We start from the raw sequence: 20,279 nt of genomic DNA, 5'->3' as shown, positions 1-20,279 counted from the left end.
CTAAAAGATGAATTATAATGATACTTTTGTCTCTGAGTGTCAGTGTCAACCTGCACCTTGTATCCCATGGTCCTCAGAGTATTTGTGTACTCCCCTTCCCCAGTGTACAGTTATCCCGGTAAATAACCAGGAGGGAATCACTGCCATATACCCTTGCAGTGGTGTCTAATGTCCTTCTTGGAGAATCTAGCCTTTTCTTCAGTCAGCCTTTTCTTGGGTTTGAAAAACAGCCAAGGTCTGGATACTTGGCAAGAGATCATACATAACCTTTTATTAAGGTGGCTGTGCCCTATCTCCTGATCATCACCCTTAAGAGCTTCCGATGGCACAACCTGAGCAATACTCTCATTGTTCACCCACCCACTTTGCCCTTGGAAATGCCACGTTCCATTAACCACCTCCAAATCTCTCTGCAGGTATCCTTCACACCTGGCCACTCGTTATGATGGCTGTATCCACTTTGTTTCTGACAGTGAAGGGCTGCCACAGGGCCTGTCTTCTGCATCCATTGCTATCATGAGCCAACTTCTGTCACAGCACCTGGCCTGCAGAGCTACCACTGGGTCTCTCAGAGATACGGATGCCCCTCACCAATGCATTTATTATCACTTCGGTAAATGTGTCCTCTGTTGCTTCCTGGGCATCTCCCACCCTTAAGAAAACTAACATTTTTTTGATTTGTTCAGTAATATCCATGAAATAGGAAATCAGCTGTTTGATCTGCTAAAGGGTTTTCTCCCTGGTGCACATTAAAATAAATAACTATTAATATAAAAACTTCCATCCACCACCTGAAGTCATCCTGCATACCCAGATGAACCTCTGGGAAGTACTAATGTAGCCAACAAGGAGATGATTAAAAGTAAGAAAACCCTCGAGCCCCCTACATATCCATGGCTCCCAGTCTTGCTGAGCACATTGTGACTTCTGAATGGTCACTTCACAGTCCCACCCTTTGACCGGCTTTAGGATGATGGGAGATCCTTAAACTGACCCATCTCTCAGCTTCTCCCCCTTTAGTTTACAGGGATTATGGATAGAATACCTGTTTTTTCATGTTTGCCAGAAATGTAACACACGTTCAACTTAAAAGTAAATACAGAAGGCTTTTATTCCTTGGAAGAAAAATTTCCTGCATAATTCCATGTCTTTTAATAATCACAGAGATAACGTTATCCTTATTCATTACCAAAAATAAAGACTATGGTAACAATTTATACTCCATAGATGCAAACAATATCATCTATTCTGACATCAAAAAAGGCATAAAAACAAAACACAAATTCTGAGTAAGAAATCAAAACAATACAACGTTGAAGAGTTTTTTGTTTGTTTTATTGTTCATTTCACTGCCTGTATGTTTATCTTCCAAGAGCACATAGAAATAAGGAAAAATATCTGCAGGCTAATTTTAAACAACATGAGACAGGGAGTAAGCACTAAATATAAAAAATAAAACTTTCAGCCTACTTATTAAAGTAGGAAGAATTTTCCTGAAACATGTCAGTTAAATTGGTCTGCAATGCATTAATAAACGAAGAACACATATCTCCTCTAGGACGTATTTTAAACATTGTGTACATTACTGAAAAGCTAATCAGGATATGAAAATTTTCAAGTCACAATCCCCTGGACAGACTAGATACAAGTTAGTTTTTAACTTGAAGTCAGAGTGCAAAATCTGTAAAAAATAAAAATATTGCCATTGTTATCAGCAATCTACTGATAAATCCCACAAGTCCTTAAAGTCTTTTCAATAAAATAAACCACGATCTTGGGGCAAGCTCTTTGCTTACATGGCAACTAACTTTTGAAGCCAGATTCCTCAATTTGTGGACAGAAGCAAGCTGCACGGGCAGCATTGCTGTGTTTTTAAAACTGTCCTCGAATGGAAGAAAGTCCTGAATGATCTTCTTCACTGCAACACTGCCTGCACAGCTGGAAGTCTGCATGAGAGATCCCTGGGCATCAGCTGATGAAGCCGGAAACAGATTTAAGACAAGAGAAGGAAGGAGAGGTCAATCGTTTCAATTTACAGATGCCATTTTTTCTGCCACCCGAAAAAATGACAAGGGCTTTTGGACTAGAAATGGACAACATGCAAAAATGAGGTAACCAGATATCAATAATATTGAGAATTTAAGATTCATGTACCCCAAAGGAAGACAGAACTTTTTACACAAAGCTGCAGAAAGTTCTGCTTCAGGTGATTTTATTTGGAGCTCACTTGAGAGCAGCAGTCCTAGACATACCTATTATGTGTTACATCTATTCTTCTGAATAATCATCACCGATACTCAGAAGGATGCCCCTGACATCCTCCGAGGTCCTGCAGGTTCTTCCAAATCAAAAAGAGGTCACGTAATGCCTAATATTATTTGGGGGTTAGCCTATATTTAATAATAATTATTTTTAAATGGGTAATCCATTTCGGGGCTCAATGATAACTCTCTCTATTAACCATTGTTTTATTAACTAAACCATCCAACTCTCCCAATAGGGTTAGCGATTGGAGCTTATTGTACAATCAAAACCAGAATTGGGACAATGGGCTCTTGGAATTTAATCACCTAGATGAACTATCCCACTGACCATCTTTTTAACTTTTTTTCTAGATATGAGATCACTAGGGTGTTTCAGTGTAACTTGAACATTTCATAGAGTAAGGTCCTCATGAAGACCTTAATTTTGTAGGAGTCAGAATCATTTTTCACTTAGCAAGCCCTCTCTTCTTCTTGCTCCCTCTCTTCTACACGCAACTGTCCAACTTTGGTTGGCTGTGGAGTCCCAATGGAAGAATTCTGGTTCTGCCTCGCAGCCTCTCCTCTATGGACTTGGATATGGAAGGTAGTGTGGTTCTTTGTGGCCATCTGCCAGGCATGGGACACCAGGCTTCTTGGGATAGGTTTGACTAGCAATTTTAAAGAACTCTTCTGCAGCATCAAGAGCAATGAGACGGTCCTGCCAAAAAAAATTTCAAAAGTTGCTAAGTTGGAAACCAATCCAAGTAGATGGGAAAATCAAAATCAATGTAACAACAACAAATCCACCCTAGAAATAATAATGAGTAAAACATTTATTAAATTTTTCTCAACAAATTTAGAGATATGTCTTAATCTTTTACTTACATTATCTAAAAAACATTCTACCACTTTTGGACGGCTTTCAAATTACTTTTCAATCTTGGTTTATAAACAATATTTCTTATAGCTCTTTGACCTACAAATGGTTCAAAAAGCTGACTGCACAGCAGAATCAGCTGAAAACTACAGACTCTTGAGCCATAAACCAAGCCTCAGTAGGTTTAGGCATGATCCAGAAATCTGAATCTTTAAAGCTCTTCAGGTGATTCTGACGCTGTTGGCCGCTGGAAGCCAGTGCCTATAATGACAGCATCTGCTACCTCCTCCTGCTGTGGTGTTGGAATGAGGAGTATATGGAATAATAGAAAAGGCAAAACAACTGAAGGAAAATTAGGGCAGATGAAGAAAAGTGTCCACTTACCACAACAAAGAGATATCTCTCTGAGAGCTCCCAACTTGTTGGAAAAATATTGGTCTCTTCAGCAAGTTTTAACAACATCTCTCGAGCTTTCCTTGTGTTTTTAGAATCACTGATGGTGCTGAGTTTAGTCACTGACAACAAAGAGTCCGCTTCCTTTTGAAAACCTAAGGTATAAAAATTTACCTGTCATGTAAAGTAGTCATAAGTTAATGACCGTCCTGCAGTATGGTCCCTGCAGGAGATTAAGAAGGGACCCAAATGCAGATTCTGTACAAACCTCAGAAAACTGGAGCCAAAGGCCCTACTGCGTGTACTGCTTTCCAGCTCAGTGTGATGGGCGGGGTCTTTAACTAAAATTCCTTGGATGTTTCCTCTTACTGATTGTCTTTGTTGACTTTCCTTCAGAGCATCAGATAGTGGCTGACTGCTTGCTGCCCTTTTTTTGGTTTGCAACCCTCCATACTGTCCTCCCTACTCTTTGCCTTCTCCCCTGTCCCCAGAATTCCTCCTACCTGCCCCGCAGCCTGCAAAGGGGTCACCTGCAGGCCCTACTTATCCAAGCCCAGGTTTCCCTCCTCAGGCAATATGGTTGACTGGTGAAAATTACTTACCCAAAGGTATGAAAGACTCAAAGACTTAAACTTGCTGGGAATAATTTACATTGTAAAAAGGAGACTATTAACTCACAACAATATTGGGTGAATAAATAGGCCCCATCACATCCCACGGTATCCCAACTAAAGCAACAGGGGCTAGCAAGGTAGCACCCCACCTTTTAAACAGTTATGATGCCAGGGTATCATATTATCTTAAAGCAGAAATATCAAGGACTTCAAAATTGATAAATTAGTACATAGTAGTTTTAATTAAAACAAGCTTACTTTATGATGTGGGGGCCATTTTTATTGCATCATGATTCTTGTGGAATTAAGAAAAACCATTACCCAATAATGCCACAATGTATTTTTCTGAACTTTGAAGCTTTTCTTTCTTTTACTTCTTCTGAAAATCTACACTGAGTTTTGTTATCTCTCTTACAAACAACATCTCTCCTAACCTGCCTCTTCTTATAAAACTATTGCTAATTGGTTAATCACTCCCATCTAATTCAATCAATGTACGATGCCAAAAAAGTAAATGGTGGTGCCCATCTGACTCCACTGCCCTGTGCTACCCTATACTGGGGACAGATGGAGTGACACATGGCAGAGTGTGTCCTCAAGACAGGGGCTGGCAACAACAGAAACATCAGATGTCTATGCTTGAGGACACAAGAGCAGGACTGGGAAAATAATTAGTACACAGTGGCTTTAATTAATCCATTACTGACATTCATTATATAAAAACCAGGATGGAGAAAGTGAAAAGTGGTGATCACACTGGTTATTTTTACCATGTCATAATCTCTTCCAGACTCACCTAAATCTTCTAAAATGTGTTTCCATCTGTTTCTTACTTCCCTTCGAATCTGCCGCAGAGTATAGATATCATAGTTGAGTTTTTGCCACTCCTGTAGGAAAATAAAAATTCGGTTTTATTTAAATCCTTTGGCCTAAATCTCTATCGCATTCCTGAACTTCATGTTGATTAAACATGTGGCTCTCTGCTTCACTAATCTTCAAAGCATGCCTGAAAGAAGAAAAGGGGTGGACGAAATGGAGTCGACAGGAATACCATCAGCTACCATTTCTGGAGAATCTGCTCTGTACCCGGTGATACGGCACTTATGTAAACTATCTTCCTTCAACTCTTCAATTACCTACTCTCTCAGCTTCAGTAATCTAACCTGTGTAGCGGGGTTGACAACAGTAAATATTCCATTTAAAATTGTTATAAAGATTGGAGGTATACACAAGCACAATAGCTGCGCATAGTGAATACAAAAAAAAAAAAAGAAGCATATTATTAGAGCAGTTTTATAAATGAAGAAACTGAGGCCCAAAGAGCTTAATCGACTAATCCAATATCATCCACTAGTAGGCGTCATCATTGGTATCTGATGACAAAAGCGAGGAGCTCTTCCAGGGATCCCCAGGCTGTGGGTCACTGGGTAGCCCAGAGGTTTCTGCTGTCCCCAGATGTCCCCTCCAGAAGTCAAGTCTCCTCACCTCCTAGCAGCCACTTGTAAATTGAGGCTCCCTGCATATTTCCAGTATTTTCCTAATCTCATTAAGGAAGAACCAGCCTGAGTAAGAGAGTTGGGACATCATAACAGTGATGATACAAAGATGATAATAATAATAAGAAGAAGAATTGGTATTTGAACTCAAGTCTGGCTCGAAAGTTCATGAGAAAACTGACACACAAAGCATCTGTGTCTCACTTTGTTATCAGAATAAAGTAGACCTGGAAAACCTGAGTTTCTTGATTCTTAGCCAATGTTTCCTTCATCATATCTCAGCACTGCTCTTTTTAATTTACATTCCCTTGATAGGATGAATCTATCAAGAATTCAGCAGAACTATTAAAAGAATATCTGGGAAAGTTCCTTATCAGTCTTAAGTGAAATAGGCCATCAGATTGGTCCCAATACAGAACTTGAATCTTCAAGGAGTGTTACAATCTTCATTGAATTAAGCATTCCTTTAAAATGTCATGGAAATTTGCTTTTAAGGAGGCTTATCAATACAGAACAATCATTTTATAGAGTATATCTTTTCCTCTTTCTAAGCAAAGACATTAACCCCACAACTATCCTAATGCACTACTTCAAAGAACATCATTCTAAATGCTCAATTTAAGACTCAATTTGTATGAGATTTTGACTCCTCTAAGTGAAAATGTTTCAGTGATGTTAATACTATTTCCTTACTACGTTCCTTTCAAGGCTTGCTTTGCTCATTGCTAATCAACTCATGATTGGTTAAGAAACACCAATTTAGCTGCCATTCACAAATGTTCATAGATATCACTTTGAAAAAGGAAAGCTGGCAAAATAAAGTGTGTTTTGTAATGACTGCATTTTAGATCTTGTATCTGGGGATAAGTCATCAAAAAGGCATAGGCTTTCAGCTATTTCCTAGCAGTCAGGAGTGGCAAATTTGAGTACTCTTTCCTGGTCCTCTTTTTTTGACCAAAGGCATGTAAGTATGTGTGTGCAAAGTATGTGGTAACTGGGGTTGGGGACTAAGTCTGTGACTTTGGAAGAGAACAAACTAAGCCATCTCAAAAATATGCAACTTTGGCCTCATCTTTAGTAGCATCCTAAAGGAAAAAACTCAAGTATTGTCATTTTCATTGGATGGGCCTCATTGTACTTAGTTGTCCATTCGGTATAGCATATTGGAAAAAGACCATGGGTACCAAAAGCCAGATAGGGGTTTGGATCCCAGCTCCACTATTTATTTATTAACAGCCTGACTTGGGGAAAGTTCTTAACCACACTGTGACTCAATTGCTTCATCTGGAATACAGGGATAATAATACTGCCTACACTTCATTGGCTTACTGTGGGGATAAAATGAGTTAATACAAGCCCTTAAAATGGAGGTAGATGGACATCCTCCCCTTAATCAGTGTAGACGCAAGTAAGAAATAATCCTCTGGGCCGGCCTGGTGGCGCACTGGATAAGTGCGCCGCTTGGGAAGCGCGGCGTCCCGCCCGAGGGTTCGGATCCCATATACAGACCGGTTCCCGCTCACTGGCTGAGTGAGGCGCGGGAGCAGCACCAAGGGTTGCAATCCTGTTGCCGGTCCCTAGTCCGGTACGGGGGCAACACTGAGGGTTGCGATCCGTTGCCTGCCTACACTTCATTGGCTTACTGTGGGGATAAAATGAGTTAATACAAGCCCTTAAAATGGAGGTAGATGGACATCCTCCCCTTAATCAGTGTAGACGCAAGTAAGAAATAATCCTCTGGGCCGGCCTGGTGGCGCACTGGATAAGTGCGCCGCTTGGGAAGCGCGGCGTCCCGCCCGAGGGTTCGGATCCCATATACAGACCGGTTCCCGCTCACTGGCTGAGTGAGGCGCGGGAGCAGCACCAAGGGTTGCAATCCTGTTGCCGGTCCCTAGTCCGGTACGGGGGCAACACTGAGGGTTGCGATCCATTGCCGGACACGGAAAAAGACAAAAAGACAAAAAAAAAAAAAAAAAAAGAAATAATCCTCTAAGACTCGGAATTATTTCTACTATGTGGCTGGAAGACCTTCTACATTACATTATATAGTATCCCATTTATGAGGACCTCCAGAAGAAAATGTTTTCTGCTCTCAACCTCAGGTACAGTTTTACTTTTCCTAACACTGCTTCATCTTTCTGGACTGTGAATTTCATAACTGATCAGCTTCCATTCTTACCTGAACACCTAGAGTTCCTACATGGGAAATATATAAGATTTAGTAAGTATTTTAGAATTCTGCCATTTTGGCTACTTTTTATGTCTTTATTCATCTATTTTTCCTCTTTTGTTCTCATCATCTTCTGCTTTGTGCTCTCTCATTGTACTTTCATGTAAGTTGCCTTAAATCCTTTTTGATAAGAAGACTATAAATAAACAAAATGTTAAACAGAGCCACTCTATGCTTATCCGCAATGAAACTAGTCCTGCTTTCCGGACTTAATGAAAGGCAGTCAGACCCTGCCTGGATCACACTTGAGTCTAGAGACCCACACAACCCAGCTGCAGAGAAGATGCTCATAAGTTCACACAGCCTTAACTTATGTAACAAACCACTAGGTGGCTTCATTAGCTTGCGATTAAAGGTCTCAATGTTTATTTATTTTTAATTAAAAAAATTTTTTATTCAAAATATTTTAACACTTACTTGCACATATTTGCGGCCCATGGCGTATTGTTTCAATACTAACAATTTTTCTTTTAGCTCCATAGCCTAATGCCTCAGACTTTGTTCTCTCTAAGTGTAGCCAAATCTTTATTATTCTGAGACCCATTCATCATTGGGTCATCCAGGCTTCAGACTTTTTTGTTAAACTTTCCCTTCCTGCTGTCCATCTAGCAGTCATTTTGCTGTTCCTAAATATCACCACTGAACGTTATAGAAGCTCATTCAGTTTCAGTGTCTGTTACTCTAATAAAGCATTTGATGGATAAGAAACAAACACATAACTAGTAATCAATATGAGATTTAAAAATCTGCTAAGGATGGGTCCATACCTGGTATATCTTTGGATCTACCCCTCCCTCCTGCTGTGGCGAATGGACTAACTAGCACATGATAGGTGCTTGTTAAGGTTAGTGGAATGAAACTATGTGTCTCAGACATTCATGCTATTACTGTCTTGTTCAGACAGAATAGTCATGGATAATCATACATGAAAGCATCAGGAAGTTTTGTGCAAAATTGAAATCTCTAAAACCAATAGAAGCTTGGGTAGGATTTTAATTAAGAACTGGCATTTGATAAAGTAAATGGTAAGAAAGGAATCTGAACTCCTCTTAAACGTATGACCCCAAAGAATAGAATCTAAGTGCAGTGAATGAGAAATAGTGATGTACAAAATCTTATCGAATTATGTTTCTCCACAGCTAAAGAAACTAACTTACCTACTCCCTGGTATTAGAGAACAGCAAGTCTTTTGACATCCTTCTACAATTTTTAAATTGCAATGATTTAAACTGGAGACAAATAATTTGAAAACGATAGTTAAGGATCAGTCAAATATTCTTCACATGTCACTTCAATTCAGTTCTACTGGACATCAGAAGTTGAGGTCTAATTTTCTAAAATAATCTTTTGTTTGTTTTCCCATGATTTTTGAAATAATATATTGTGGTCAATGCGGTACTGTGTCCCTAAACTTTAACAATGAGTAAATTAACAAAGGTGTAGCAAATAATACAGAAGAAATAATACAGAGTTAATTTTATAAGACACCTGGGAACCAACTCAAATTGAAAACCGTGATTGAAAATGAATAACTGAAGATATTTACAGCTGAATTCCTGAGGGTTTTCTCCACTCCAGTTGTTGGCCAAATCGGATTAGGGCTGCTAGATAAGAGAGTTGAAGCAACAACATGAAAGACAGAAAACATTCCACCTCCTGCCACCATCAGCAGCTAGTTCTCTAGCTTTTGGTCCCCATGAGCTGGCCTTGACCTTGAGCCCTGATTTAAGCTCCTCAGATCACCTTCTCATGCACAAAATTGAAACAACATCTGATTCCTCAACCAACATCTCCCCTTTCCTCAACTCCCCAGTCCCTGGTAATCACTATGTTACTGTCTGCCTCTATGAGTTTGACTCTTTTTTGATTCCACATATAAGTGAGAACATGCAGTGTTTTTCTTTCTGAGCCTGGCTTATTTCATTAGCATAATGTCATCCAGGTTCATTCATGTTGTTGCAAGTGACAAGATTTCCTTCTTTTTTGTGGCTGAATAATATTCCACTGTGTGTATATCTGTGTGTGTATCACATTTTTCTAATCCATTCATTTATCGATAGACATTTAGGTTGTTTCCACATCTTGGCTATTGTAAATAATGTTGCAACGAACATGGGAGTGCACATATACAAAATAATATTGTATTGTTTACTTGAAATTTGATAAGAGAGCAGATTTTAAATGTCCTCACTGCATGTACACACACACAAACATACAAAAATGGTAATTACGGGTGGTGATAGACGTGTTAATTTGACTATGATAATCATCAGACAATGTATACATATATCAAATCATCATGTACATTTGTATATATACAATTTATATTTGTCTGTTAAATATTTTAAAATTTTAAAAAATTTGATTCTTATCTATATTACATTACTGTTAAGTTGTAGATAAATGGGACAGTTAAAAAGTACTTCATATTTCTTTTTTTTTTTGTCCTTTTTGAGACCGGCTGCACTGTGCTCAGCCAGTGAGCACTGTGAGCGCACCGGTCATCCCTATATAGGATCCGAACCCGCAGCGGGAGCGCTTCTGCGCTCCCAGCGCCACACTCTCCTGAGTGCGCCACAGGCTCGGCCCCATATTTCTTATTAAAAAGGTGATTTAATGATAACTGCGTGAGGTAAAACATATGTTAATTAGCTCAATTGAGCCATTTCACAATGTATGTGATGTTTCAAAACTTCATATTGAACAGATATATATATATACACAATTTTTACTTGTCAATTAAAAAGATTTTTTAATGAAAAAAGGTAATTTTATACACTTAAAGAAATGTGTTCTAACAATAGCTTAAATATATTTTAAATCATTTTAGGAACAACTTCAGAAGAGACCAATTTATTTTTAATTATAAAAATAATGCAATCACATAGAAAAAATTCAAACAGGAAAAAAGGATATAAAATGAAAACTAAAGGTCTGCTTTCTCAGCCTCTTCTTCTAGTCTCATTCCTCAGAGTTAGCTGCTTTTGAACATTCCTTTTTTTGTTCTTTCTAGCGGTTTCTTCTATAATTCTATAGGAGTTATACTCCAAGGCTTACACTTTCAATTTCTCATACATTAACTTTAACCTTCCTTTGTACTCCCTACTAGGGACAAAGAGTAAATAGCTCCTCTTCTGCTAGCTCTCTCTATCTCTCTGTTTCTCCCTGTCTCATTACAAGGGAGGCTGGAAAAGTGGAGAAACAGATTATCAGTAGGAATGTGGACCAATAACGATCCATTGCTAGGGTTGGCACATTGCTGTCCCAAACAAAAGCTGGGTTCTGGTAGCAAGAAAGAAAGGAAGGGTATGAATACTGGGGCAACTAAAAAGTCTGCAACTAACATGTCTGCTCCAAGTACATATTTGATGTGTGCTTCCCCATCATTTCTTCCCCTTCTCCCATCATTCTATCAAAATATACGCCCAGATTTACCTTTGGAGAACAGTTACTCACATTCTTGTCTCTAAAAGTGGACACTGATTGGGTTAAGCCAATAAACTCAACTTTAGCTGTATATTAGAATCATCCAGGGAGCATTTGAAAATACCAACGCTGAGATCTCAGACCAATTAAATCAGATTCCCTTGAAAGGGGTACGAGGTTTGAGACCCGATGACTTAAGCCAATTGGCATATCCCATTGGTTCAGGGATGGGCACATAACCCAATTCAAGCCAAGGAGACGCAGTGAAATACATGGGGCTTCTGGAGCAGTCAGGAGTGGTGTTCTCTCTTCCCCTGGACAATGTGGTGTGAAGGTGCAGAATCTGGACCTGCTCTCATCACTTTTACTAGCCTGGAAAGAGCCAGACTAAGGAAGGAGTCAACACTCAGAGGAGGACTAAGTTGATAGAATCACAGATATAGAGCCTACAGATATCCTGGGCCTCTGGATCAAATCTCATCTGAAGTCAGCCCAACTTCTGAAACTCTTTGTTATCTGAGCCAATTCCATTTGGGTTTAGACAACTGGAGTTCTTTTTCCTGAGCCTGGCATCTGAAAGATTCATGTTACAAAGCCCACTCATTGCGTACACAAACAGAAAAGAAAATATAGATACTACACAAAATATTAGTCTTGTATTTTCCCAACTCTAACCCCTAGCAAAAAATTTCAGGACATAGACCTATTACTTAGGGACGAATATGGCTTACAGGGGATGCAGTGTTAATGGTTCTGTCTCCTGCATCTCAATCTTTTTGTTCTAAGAGTGACATTGGCAATGAAATAGATATAACAGCAGCCCTTATCTGTGTTCAAGGCTTACTTTACGGTGCCTCTCCTGAATTCTGTCCAGCAGAGCAGAGCCTCTCCCTCACACAAGACTATTGTTATAACAGAGGAGAAGGGAGGCTTATATCTAATTGGCTAATTTCTTCCAAAGATCCAGGGTACAGGGGTCTGACTACTACTGACTTAACCACTCAACTCTTTTACGAAGACATGTTGAATCCTTCTGGCTGGATCTAATGATCAGTTCAAAGTTAACTACTGATTCATAGTAACTTTGACCCAAAATCTATTCACCAGCTGAAACCCAAGCATTGAGATGACCTTGTCTTTTTTCTTTCCTGGATTGTGAAAAACCATCTTCTGAGCAGAATATTTATACCCAGGCTGAAATCTGCTTCATCTTCTTCATTCCATAGCCCAAGATAAGTTATCACAAGCTGTACTTTAAGAAATGGTTCTTACTATATTTGATCTGCACAAAAACCCAGTCAGGAAGGTCTTTCCCACATTTTATAGATGATGCTTTGGTGAAGTTATATAACTTGCCCCATGCCCAGCTGCCCATAGCAACCAAGCTGGAATTCTAATCTAAGTGCATCTATTTCTAAAGCCCACACATCCTTAAAAATAAAAATAAAAAAAAGAAACAGAAAAGAATGACTATGTATGTTGCTTCCTCAAACTCAGGTCTTTTTTCTTATGCATTTTTTTAAGCTAGGTAATATATTCATATAGTTCACAATTTAAAAAGTACTAACGGCTCTGTTTCCTAGTCACCAATATCTATGGATAATTAATGTTATCAATTTCTTCTATCTCCATCCATTTTTTCCCCATAAATGGTAGCATATTATACCCTGCACTTTTCACTTAATAATATATTTTAGTAGTCATTCTGCAGCATAGTATATGGTTTTGGCTTTCTTTGACTTTTTGACTATCTGGTATAGACAGAAACAGAATTATAATAAAGCTTTTTTCCTTTTCAAAGAAGTCAAAAACTTTATTAGCAATCTTCCAAACATTAAGGAATTACATCAGTATTAAATTTGAGTATTAAATATTTGTCACCTATTGATCACCAACATTGATTTAGTATCAAGTTCTAGTTCAAGGTAGAGAAACCAAACCCAAAATGCTGTTTCAATCATTCAGTTTGTTTATTTATTTATTTATGTATTTATTTAATTGAAACATAGTCACCAATACATATCTGTGGGGAAGAGAGTTGAATATCAATATCTGTGTGCAATAGGTGATGCTCAAATCAGGATAATTAGTATAGTCAACATTATACAATGTAATAGTTTTCATTGCCCTTTACCAATTCCTACCTTACCCCTCCTCCACCTTTCCCACCTCTGGTAACCTCAATTGGGTTCTCTCCTTTTGAAAGTTCAATGTATCATTGTGATTGTTACATCTTTCTTTTAAACATATTCATTTTATTATAATGGATTCCCTTCCCAAATTATAATATTTTCCTAAACCTACCTTAAAACTAGAAAATTCCTTAAGACTTTTTTGCTTCCTCATCATTCTTTCCAACATCACCATTAAAAAGCATTAAGCTCCTACTTGTATCATACACTATATAAAACTCTGGCAATTTCCACGTACTCAAAGAACATCAACATTAAAAGACGACACCATACAACTGTGACTATACCAACACTACATTACAAAGAATAAACACATCTAAATCAGGGAACTACAATTGTATGGGAGCCAAATACTTTCACATGAAAGCGGTAGCTTCTTGGAAAATGAATTCTCTGAACATGGTAACAGTGATCTCTTTCCTTTCAGTTTTCACCAATTCACATTATCTTACGTGACTTTCTACTTAAAATGAAGGGGGATTCTCTAAAAGATAGAAAACACATATTGACTGCTTCTCCAGTTCAGTTTCTTTCATTTTGTAGGTAGTGGGAAATATCAGATAAATAGGAGAAAGATATGTAATACACAGTGGGTATCTGGATTTTAACAAGCATCTAACAAATCCTCTCATGTTCGCCTTTCACAGAGAAATGTGAGATAGATAACACAGATGATGGTAGTTTTGCAGCTACTGAAGAATGCTCAAAACTATCAATGTTAATCTGAATAAAGGCCTTTCAGTCATGCACCATGGGGCTCAGTTTTGGGACCAAGTCAACATTTTTATCAATGACTTGGTCTGGTCAAAGATCACAAACGCAGAAAGGATTACTAACAAATGGAATGAGAGAATCATGATTTGAAACATATAGGACAAAATTTAGTAAGAATAAGTAAAAATACACCCTATTTGGGGGTTGAAGAAATTCAAGACAGCCAAAACACCAGATGCAGAGACATGCCTACATAGCAGTTCATGTGAAAGAAAGGCCTAGGATTTGAAAAAACCAAAAGCTCCAAGTCCACCTAAAATGTGGCATTCAGTCTGCATTTATTGGGTAGCTACTTTGTGCCAAGCACAGTACCAGGCTTATAAAGAATGAACAGTGCATGGACCCTGCCTGAAAGAAATGCAAATGTAGCCAAAAATCTAGTGTAATATTATACTGCACTGACAGAAGCACTGCTCAAAAGGAAGTAGCAATCAATGTCCTCTTCACAGAACAATCTGGAAAACTGCCCTAAGAGGGGTTTTGTCAAACAGCCATGCAGGCAGGAGGAAAGCAGTTAAGATAGCGATGTGCTGAGAAACCACGTCTTGATGGCCTAGCTGACAGATCTGGAATTAGAGGACTTAGAAGGATATGATAAACATTCTTCAAACTTAAACAGCTGCTATATGAAAGAAGGAGTCCTTATGTTCTTTCTAAAAAGCTCCAAAATGCAGAACTGGTAAAAGTCACAAGAGATCAGTATAAGAAGGAACTTTCCACTTACAACACTAAAGCATAATTTTTACAATTCAAATAGAAATATACCATGTAACTTATAACATCTAGAAATATGTCTATAGGCTCTTTAATATACAGTAATATATTTTTCTGTATTACTGAACAAAATCCAGAATGGATTTAAAGGCATCTGCAAAAAAGCATAAAAAGGTAAATATAGCTCATATTTACAGAGCATTTACTACTTCCCAGGCTCTGCTCTAAGCTCCTTACATGTATTTACTCAGTTAATCCTTATAACATGATGTGTTACCCTATGAGATGGACCACAGTACAGTCCACCCTAAGAATGAGACAACTGAGGCCCAGGGTGTTAAGTACCTTACCCAAGTGCATACAGTAGTGAGTGACAAGCTGGGATTTCAAACCCAGGCGGGGACACACTCAGCCACTGTCTACACTGCCTCGAAAAACAGGAAGGGAGCCGGTGGGCAAGGGAGGAAGAAGGGAAAAGGAGAGGAGGAGAGAAAGCTGCTGATTAGAGAGGAGCCCAACCTGAAGCCACAGCTGTGCCTGAGGAGGGACTAGGAAAACACGACTGAAATCTGGGGAGAAAACAGAACTTGTCAAGAGGAGCAGTATTCCAGTCTCTGCTAAGAATGCAGCCAAACCCAAGAGCACATTCTCTCCTAAAGGGCCGATTCAGGGGGACTCAGGGGGACACAGCTCTGGTACTTCCCTGGGGGACTGCAGGTCTGCTTTTCCCTCCTCAAAGGCGGTGGAAAGGACAGTGAGCCCCCCCCCCCATTTCCCAGGCCTTCCTCCCCCCACACCCTCCTCTCCCTGAGACAAAGGCAAACCATTCCCTGCAAGACTGCAATGCTCTTCGGTATTCTAAGGATCGAGCAGGAAAGGTACGTATTTGAGACCGAGCTGTGCTTTGCAGCAGAGCGCGGGGACACTCCACGTGCTTTCCAACCTGTGCTCTTCCCCCTCGATGCCCCACCTCTCATCCCAAAAGGAAGCGTCCTTGGGAAACTCCCTGGAGAGCCGGCAGCTTCTTCTCCCAGGCCGGTGAGATGACAGCGTCACCAGGACGCCCCGCTGGGAACCCCGCTGCAGAGCCCACAGGACAAACCTCCGTGTCACTCGCTCACAGGCCGGCCTTCCTCCTCCCAGAGTTCATCGGCTGGCACTTGTGAGCAAACACCCAAATACTTGACCTCATAGGCCAAATCCAGGAGAAAATGGATTTTGCGAGGAACCAGCTCACTTTTCTTAACATGACAGCCGCTTTCATCCAGGCGAGCAGCCCTAGCTGCTTCCCCTTTGACCCTTGACCTCCTCACGCTCAGACCCATCTTCCATCCCTCCGTTCACTGCCAAGTGGCTGTTCTCACCTTCTCCTCATGCCCTTATCACCAGCCCCAGGCGATCTGCCTGCTTCAAGGTCCACTCTCCACGGAAAGTGCTAAGTGCTCTCCCACTCCTCCCATCCCACTAGTGACCCAGGCCAGGGGTGTCTCCTGTTGAAGGCTCTCCTCACCTTCTATGGAGCATTTAATCCTGACTGCCATTCTTTCCTTACAGGAAAGGGAAAAGTGAATAGGCATTTATTAAGTGTCCACTCAGTACCGTAAGCAGTGAATCCTCTGCCACACTAGGAGATTAGAGAAAGGGCCAATATCTCAGCTAGGGTCAAAGTCAGGAGGAGGCCTGAGATTTGGGATCTGCTGCCTCTATAGTAGGTCCTCCAGCTGACCCCCTCACTTTTTCCTTCTCTTCCCTTTGCTGGTTCCTCTTCCTTCCTCTCTTCCTTCATGCAATTCTTTCCCAAGGTTTCACTTTAGGCCGTCTTCTCACCTCTATCTCCCTAGATAATTTCCGCCAATGCCTCAACTTCTGTTATCACTACTTGCCTGTTAATAACTCCCAAGTGTCCTTTAGTCCTGACCCCAAGCCTCAGCTCCAGGTGTCAATTTCCACCTTTCTGTGGGGTCTCCACATGAACAGCTGCTGACATGTGAGCTGCCCAATTAGACTCCTCCACTCAGCCAGCTCCTTCCCTCTAATGTTCACCTTGGTTAATCCCACCTTCCAAATGCAGATCAGTCACCTAACTTGTTGATTGTTCCTTTGTCACAAGAGTCCCCTCTTTTCTATTCCCACTGCCTCAGTGCTGCTACAAACCTGGTCCCTCTGATTCCCCAAGCTAACTTCTCCCATCCCCCCTCCCACAACCAGCTGTCCTCCTAAAGCTGAAACTGGGCCACTTCTCTCCTTGAAAACTATAGTGGTTCCCCACCGCTTACCGAATAAAGTTTCAATCCTGAGCAGGCTACCCACGATCTGCCACCACACCTAGAAGTCTCTGCTTTCCTGCCTTCCTTCCCTCCTTTCTTCCTATTCCTTCCTTCTTTCCTTCCCTCCTTTTCTTTCTTAAAAAATTTTTTAATTGAAACATATTGATTGTACATATTTATGGGGTGCAGAATGATATTTCAATACATGTATATAATGTGTAGTGTTCAAATCAAGGTAGTTAGCAAATTAATCATTACAAAAATTTATCATTTAGGTGAGAACATTTAAGTTCCTCTCTTCTAGCCATTGGAGAAATGCAACAAGTTATTGTTAATTATAGACGCCTAGCACTGCTGAACATCACTAGAACTCATTTTTCCTATCAAGCTGTATTTTGTGTCCATTGACCAACCTTTCACTATCCCCCTCCGTTTGCCTTTCTTACCAGCTAAAAATAATTTACTTCGTCCTTTGACCTTCCTCAGACCCTTTATGAAAACTATTGTGGAGTTATTCACTGTATAAATATTGTTATTTAGGCATTTGTGGTGTCTCCTCTGTTACTAGAGTGCAGGGGATTGGACTCTAGAACTGGATGTGTCCATGTCCTACACAATCTTTTGTATACAGCAGGTCCTCCAATGAGTTTCATGAACTCAACTGCATATAACAATCCACATGAAGGCCAAGTTCTGCCAGTGATTGACTGCCTACTTTGAATCTAGAATGCAACACTAAATCTTATCACTTGGGCTACAATCCACATCTATTCTGAACAAGGCAGGTTTATTTAATCAAGATATGTTGATTCCCATATTTGGGGGAAACAGAATAAATTCATAAAAGGTGATATAAAACACAATGACCTATTTGCCTCTTCCACTCTGTGCCTGATCAAGCATTTGATATTTGAAAAGTACTTTTCATCTGTGCCCATTTAAATAATAGTAAATGTTGAGGATACATCACGTGGAAGGCACTGTCCCAGGCACTCTCCACATGTCCCTACGTTCATCATGAAATCCAGTAAGAAGTGTTTATGAATCCCTTTCTAGAAACATGTTAAAGGAGGCTCTGTGAGGTTAAATGACTCAGCCACGATCTCACAGCTACTAAATGAGAACCTAAAATTTAATCTGGTCTGACTCCAAAACCCAAGCCCCTCTTGGTACTCTAAGCTGCCACTCAATTAGGCCCAAATTTGGCCCACTATATTGTCCCGCCCTGTCACCAATGTGGCAACTAGGACACAAAGAGAGAAATGGGACATAATGTGCAGGGACGTCCTTTCCGAAAGCAGCTTCTGGCATGGTGACGCAGGTCCAGAAGACACACAGGCATCCCTCCTCTGTTCTCCAGCTGCCCCTCAACACCACACTCCTCACTGCCCAGCCGAAGGTCAAGGCAACGAGACTGCAGTGCTGGGGAAACTCGGGAGGGAAGGGGCTGACAGTTGATTATTCAGAAAAAGCTCTGAGCCTCCTTTAAACACACTTGGGCAAGGACAGTGTCAAGGCCACCTGCCCAGGAGAGGCATTATTTCTCAGCACTATAAAAGACCATGCTCTCCATTCATCAGACGTGGCATGTGAGTAGAAAAGATAGGATTGTATTTCACTGTTCTTAGACTGCCCGTCCACTCGTTAACCATCTGCCCCCACCTCGGCCCGAATATCACAGGATCAAATGACAGAGCAGAGCAGCGCACTGTATTAGAGGACATGCAACAGACTAGCTGAACCTTGCAGAGTGGGTGGCAAGGAGTGGCGGCCAGGAGGGGCCGGTGCCCAGGGACCCGGCACTTGGGTCTGTGGGGGCTCCAGTATTTGGAAGGTCCTCAATAGCTCCCAACAACAGCTGGCTTTATTGCTTCAGCTTGGACATCTCGTCACCTTACAGCAATCAGTGTAAGAAAGGTTTGTCTGCTGGGACCAGAGCTGATGGAAATAAGCATTTTTCCTTGGGTAGGTCAAACTGATGTGGGCATCTCTCTCCACACCTCATTGGACCTACCTACTCAGTGAGATGAGAATCAGCTTCTGGATGACAGATTTGAATCTGCATTTCCTCCTTCCTGTCCTTTCAGAGCTATCTACTTGCCCTTTCTCTGAATCTCAGGGGAAACTACGTCTTCGTGAAATCAAGGTACCCCCAGGCCTTGGACCAACCTGCTGCTCGCCCATTAGGCCCCAAGGCTCCACCGCAGATGCTGTGATACTTAAAAAATTGATAAAATGAAACTTTTGGACAGTTCATCTCTACATACCGTGCAGTCTCAAGCCCCAAATATCATCCTACTTGGAGGGCCTGAGAAAGGCACAGCTGTACCCTGGCTGCTAATGCAGTCAGTCCCATTTCCTTTTGCAATGCTCATCTGTTTTGTCCTAGAATTAGAGCTAGAGTTTTGACCTGGAATAGGTCAAATGCAAAAGCCAAGCAATGCTTTTCCAACTCTCCCTATTTATTTTTACTCCATAGTTCCGCTGGAGTTCTGGAAACAGACGCTTTGTAGTCAGAGGCCCCTGACCTAATTCTTTATCTGGTTTTATCCAGATTAAGCCAAGGGATAGCTCTCAGCTCCTGCAGAAAAGTGTGCCAGCAAAGCCATGGAAAGGGACTGGTGAACATGAGATTCCGGTTAGTTTTGTCTAATTTGGGTACCCCAGCCCACACATGGCTTTAGGGCTAGGAGAAGGGCAAAACTCAGGATGTCATTTGGCTAATGCTGCCAGTGGGAGGAACTGGGGCTTGGTGTTTTCCATGTCACACTGTTTTTCCTAATCAACTAGTTAAAACCAGCTTAGCGGGCCGGCCCGGTGGCGCACTGGATAGTGCGCCACTTGGGAAGCGCGGCGGCGCTCCCGTCTGAGGGTTCGGATCCCGCATACAGACCGGTTCCCGCTCACTGGCTGAGCGAGGCGCGGGAGCAACACCGAGGCTTGCGATCCCATTGCCGGTCCCTGGTCCGGTACGGGGGCAACACTGAGGGTTGCGATCCATTGCCGGACACGGAAAAAAGACAAAAAAAAAAAAAAAAAAAAAAAAAAAAAAA

General features: G+C 40.9%; 1 protein-coding gene across 1 annotated transcript in view; it reads right to left on the bottom strand.

Annotated features, from left to right (window-relative positions):
* Positions 1–1,093: 1,093 nt before the first annotated feature.
* Positions 1,094–20,279, bottom strand: part of MREG (melanoregulin) — a 66,464-nt gene continuing 47,278 nt past the window's right edge. The window contains exons 3-5 of the mRNA XM_008574359.1: positions 4,924–5,014; positions 3,505–3,668; positions 1,094–2,961 (exon numbers count right to left, since the gene is read on the bottom strand). Of these exons, the coding sequence (XP_008572581.1) occupies positions 2,827–2,961; positions 3,505–3,668; positions 4,924–5,014 (390 nt within the window). The 3' untranslated portion in view covers positions 1,094–2,826. The remainder of the gene's footprint in view (positions 2,962–3,504; positions 3,669–4,923; positions 5,015–20,279) is intronic.

This window comes from Galeopterus variegatus, unplaced genomic scaffold, assembly GCF_000696425.1.
Source record: "Galeopterus variegatus unplaced genomic scaffold, G_variegatus-3.0.2 Scaffold1036, whole genome shotgun sequence".
In the NCBI taxonomy this organism is placed as follows: domain Eukaryota; kingdom Metazoa; phylum Chordata; class Mammalia; order Dermoptera; family Cynocephalidae; genus Galeopterus; species Galeopterus variegatus.
This window is presented reverse-complemented; position numbering and strand designations above follow the sequence as displayed.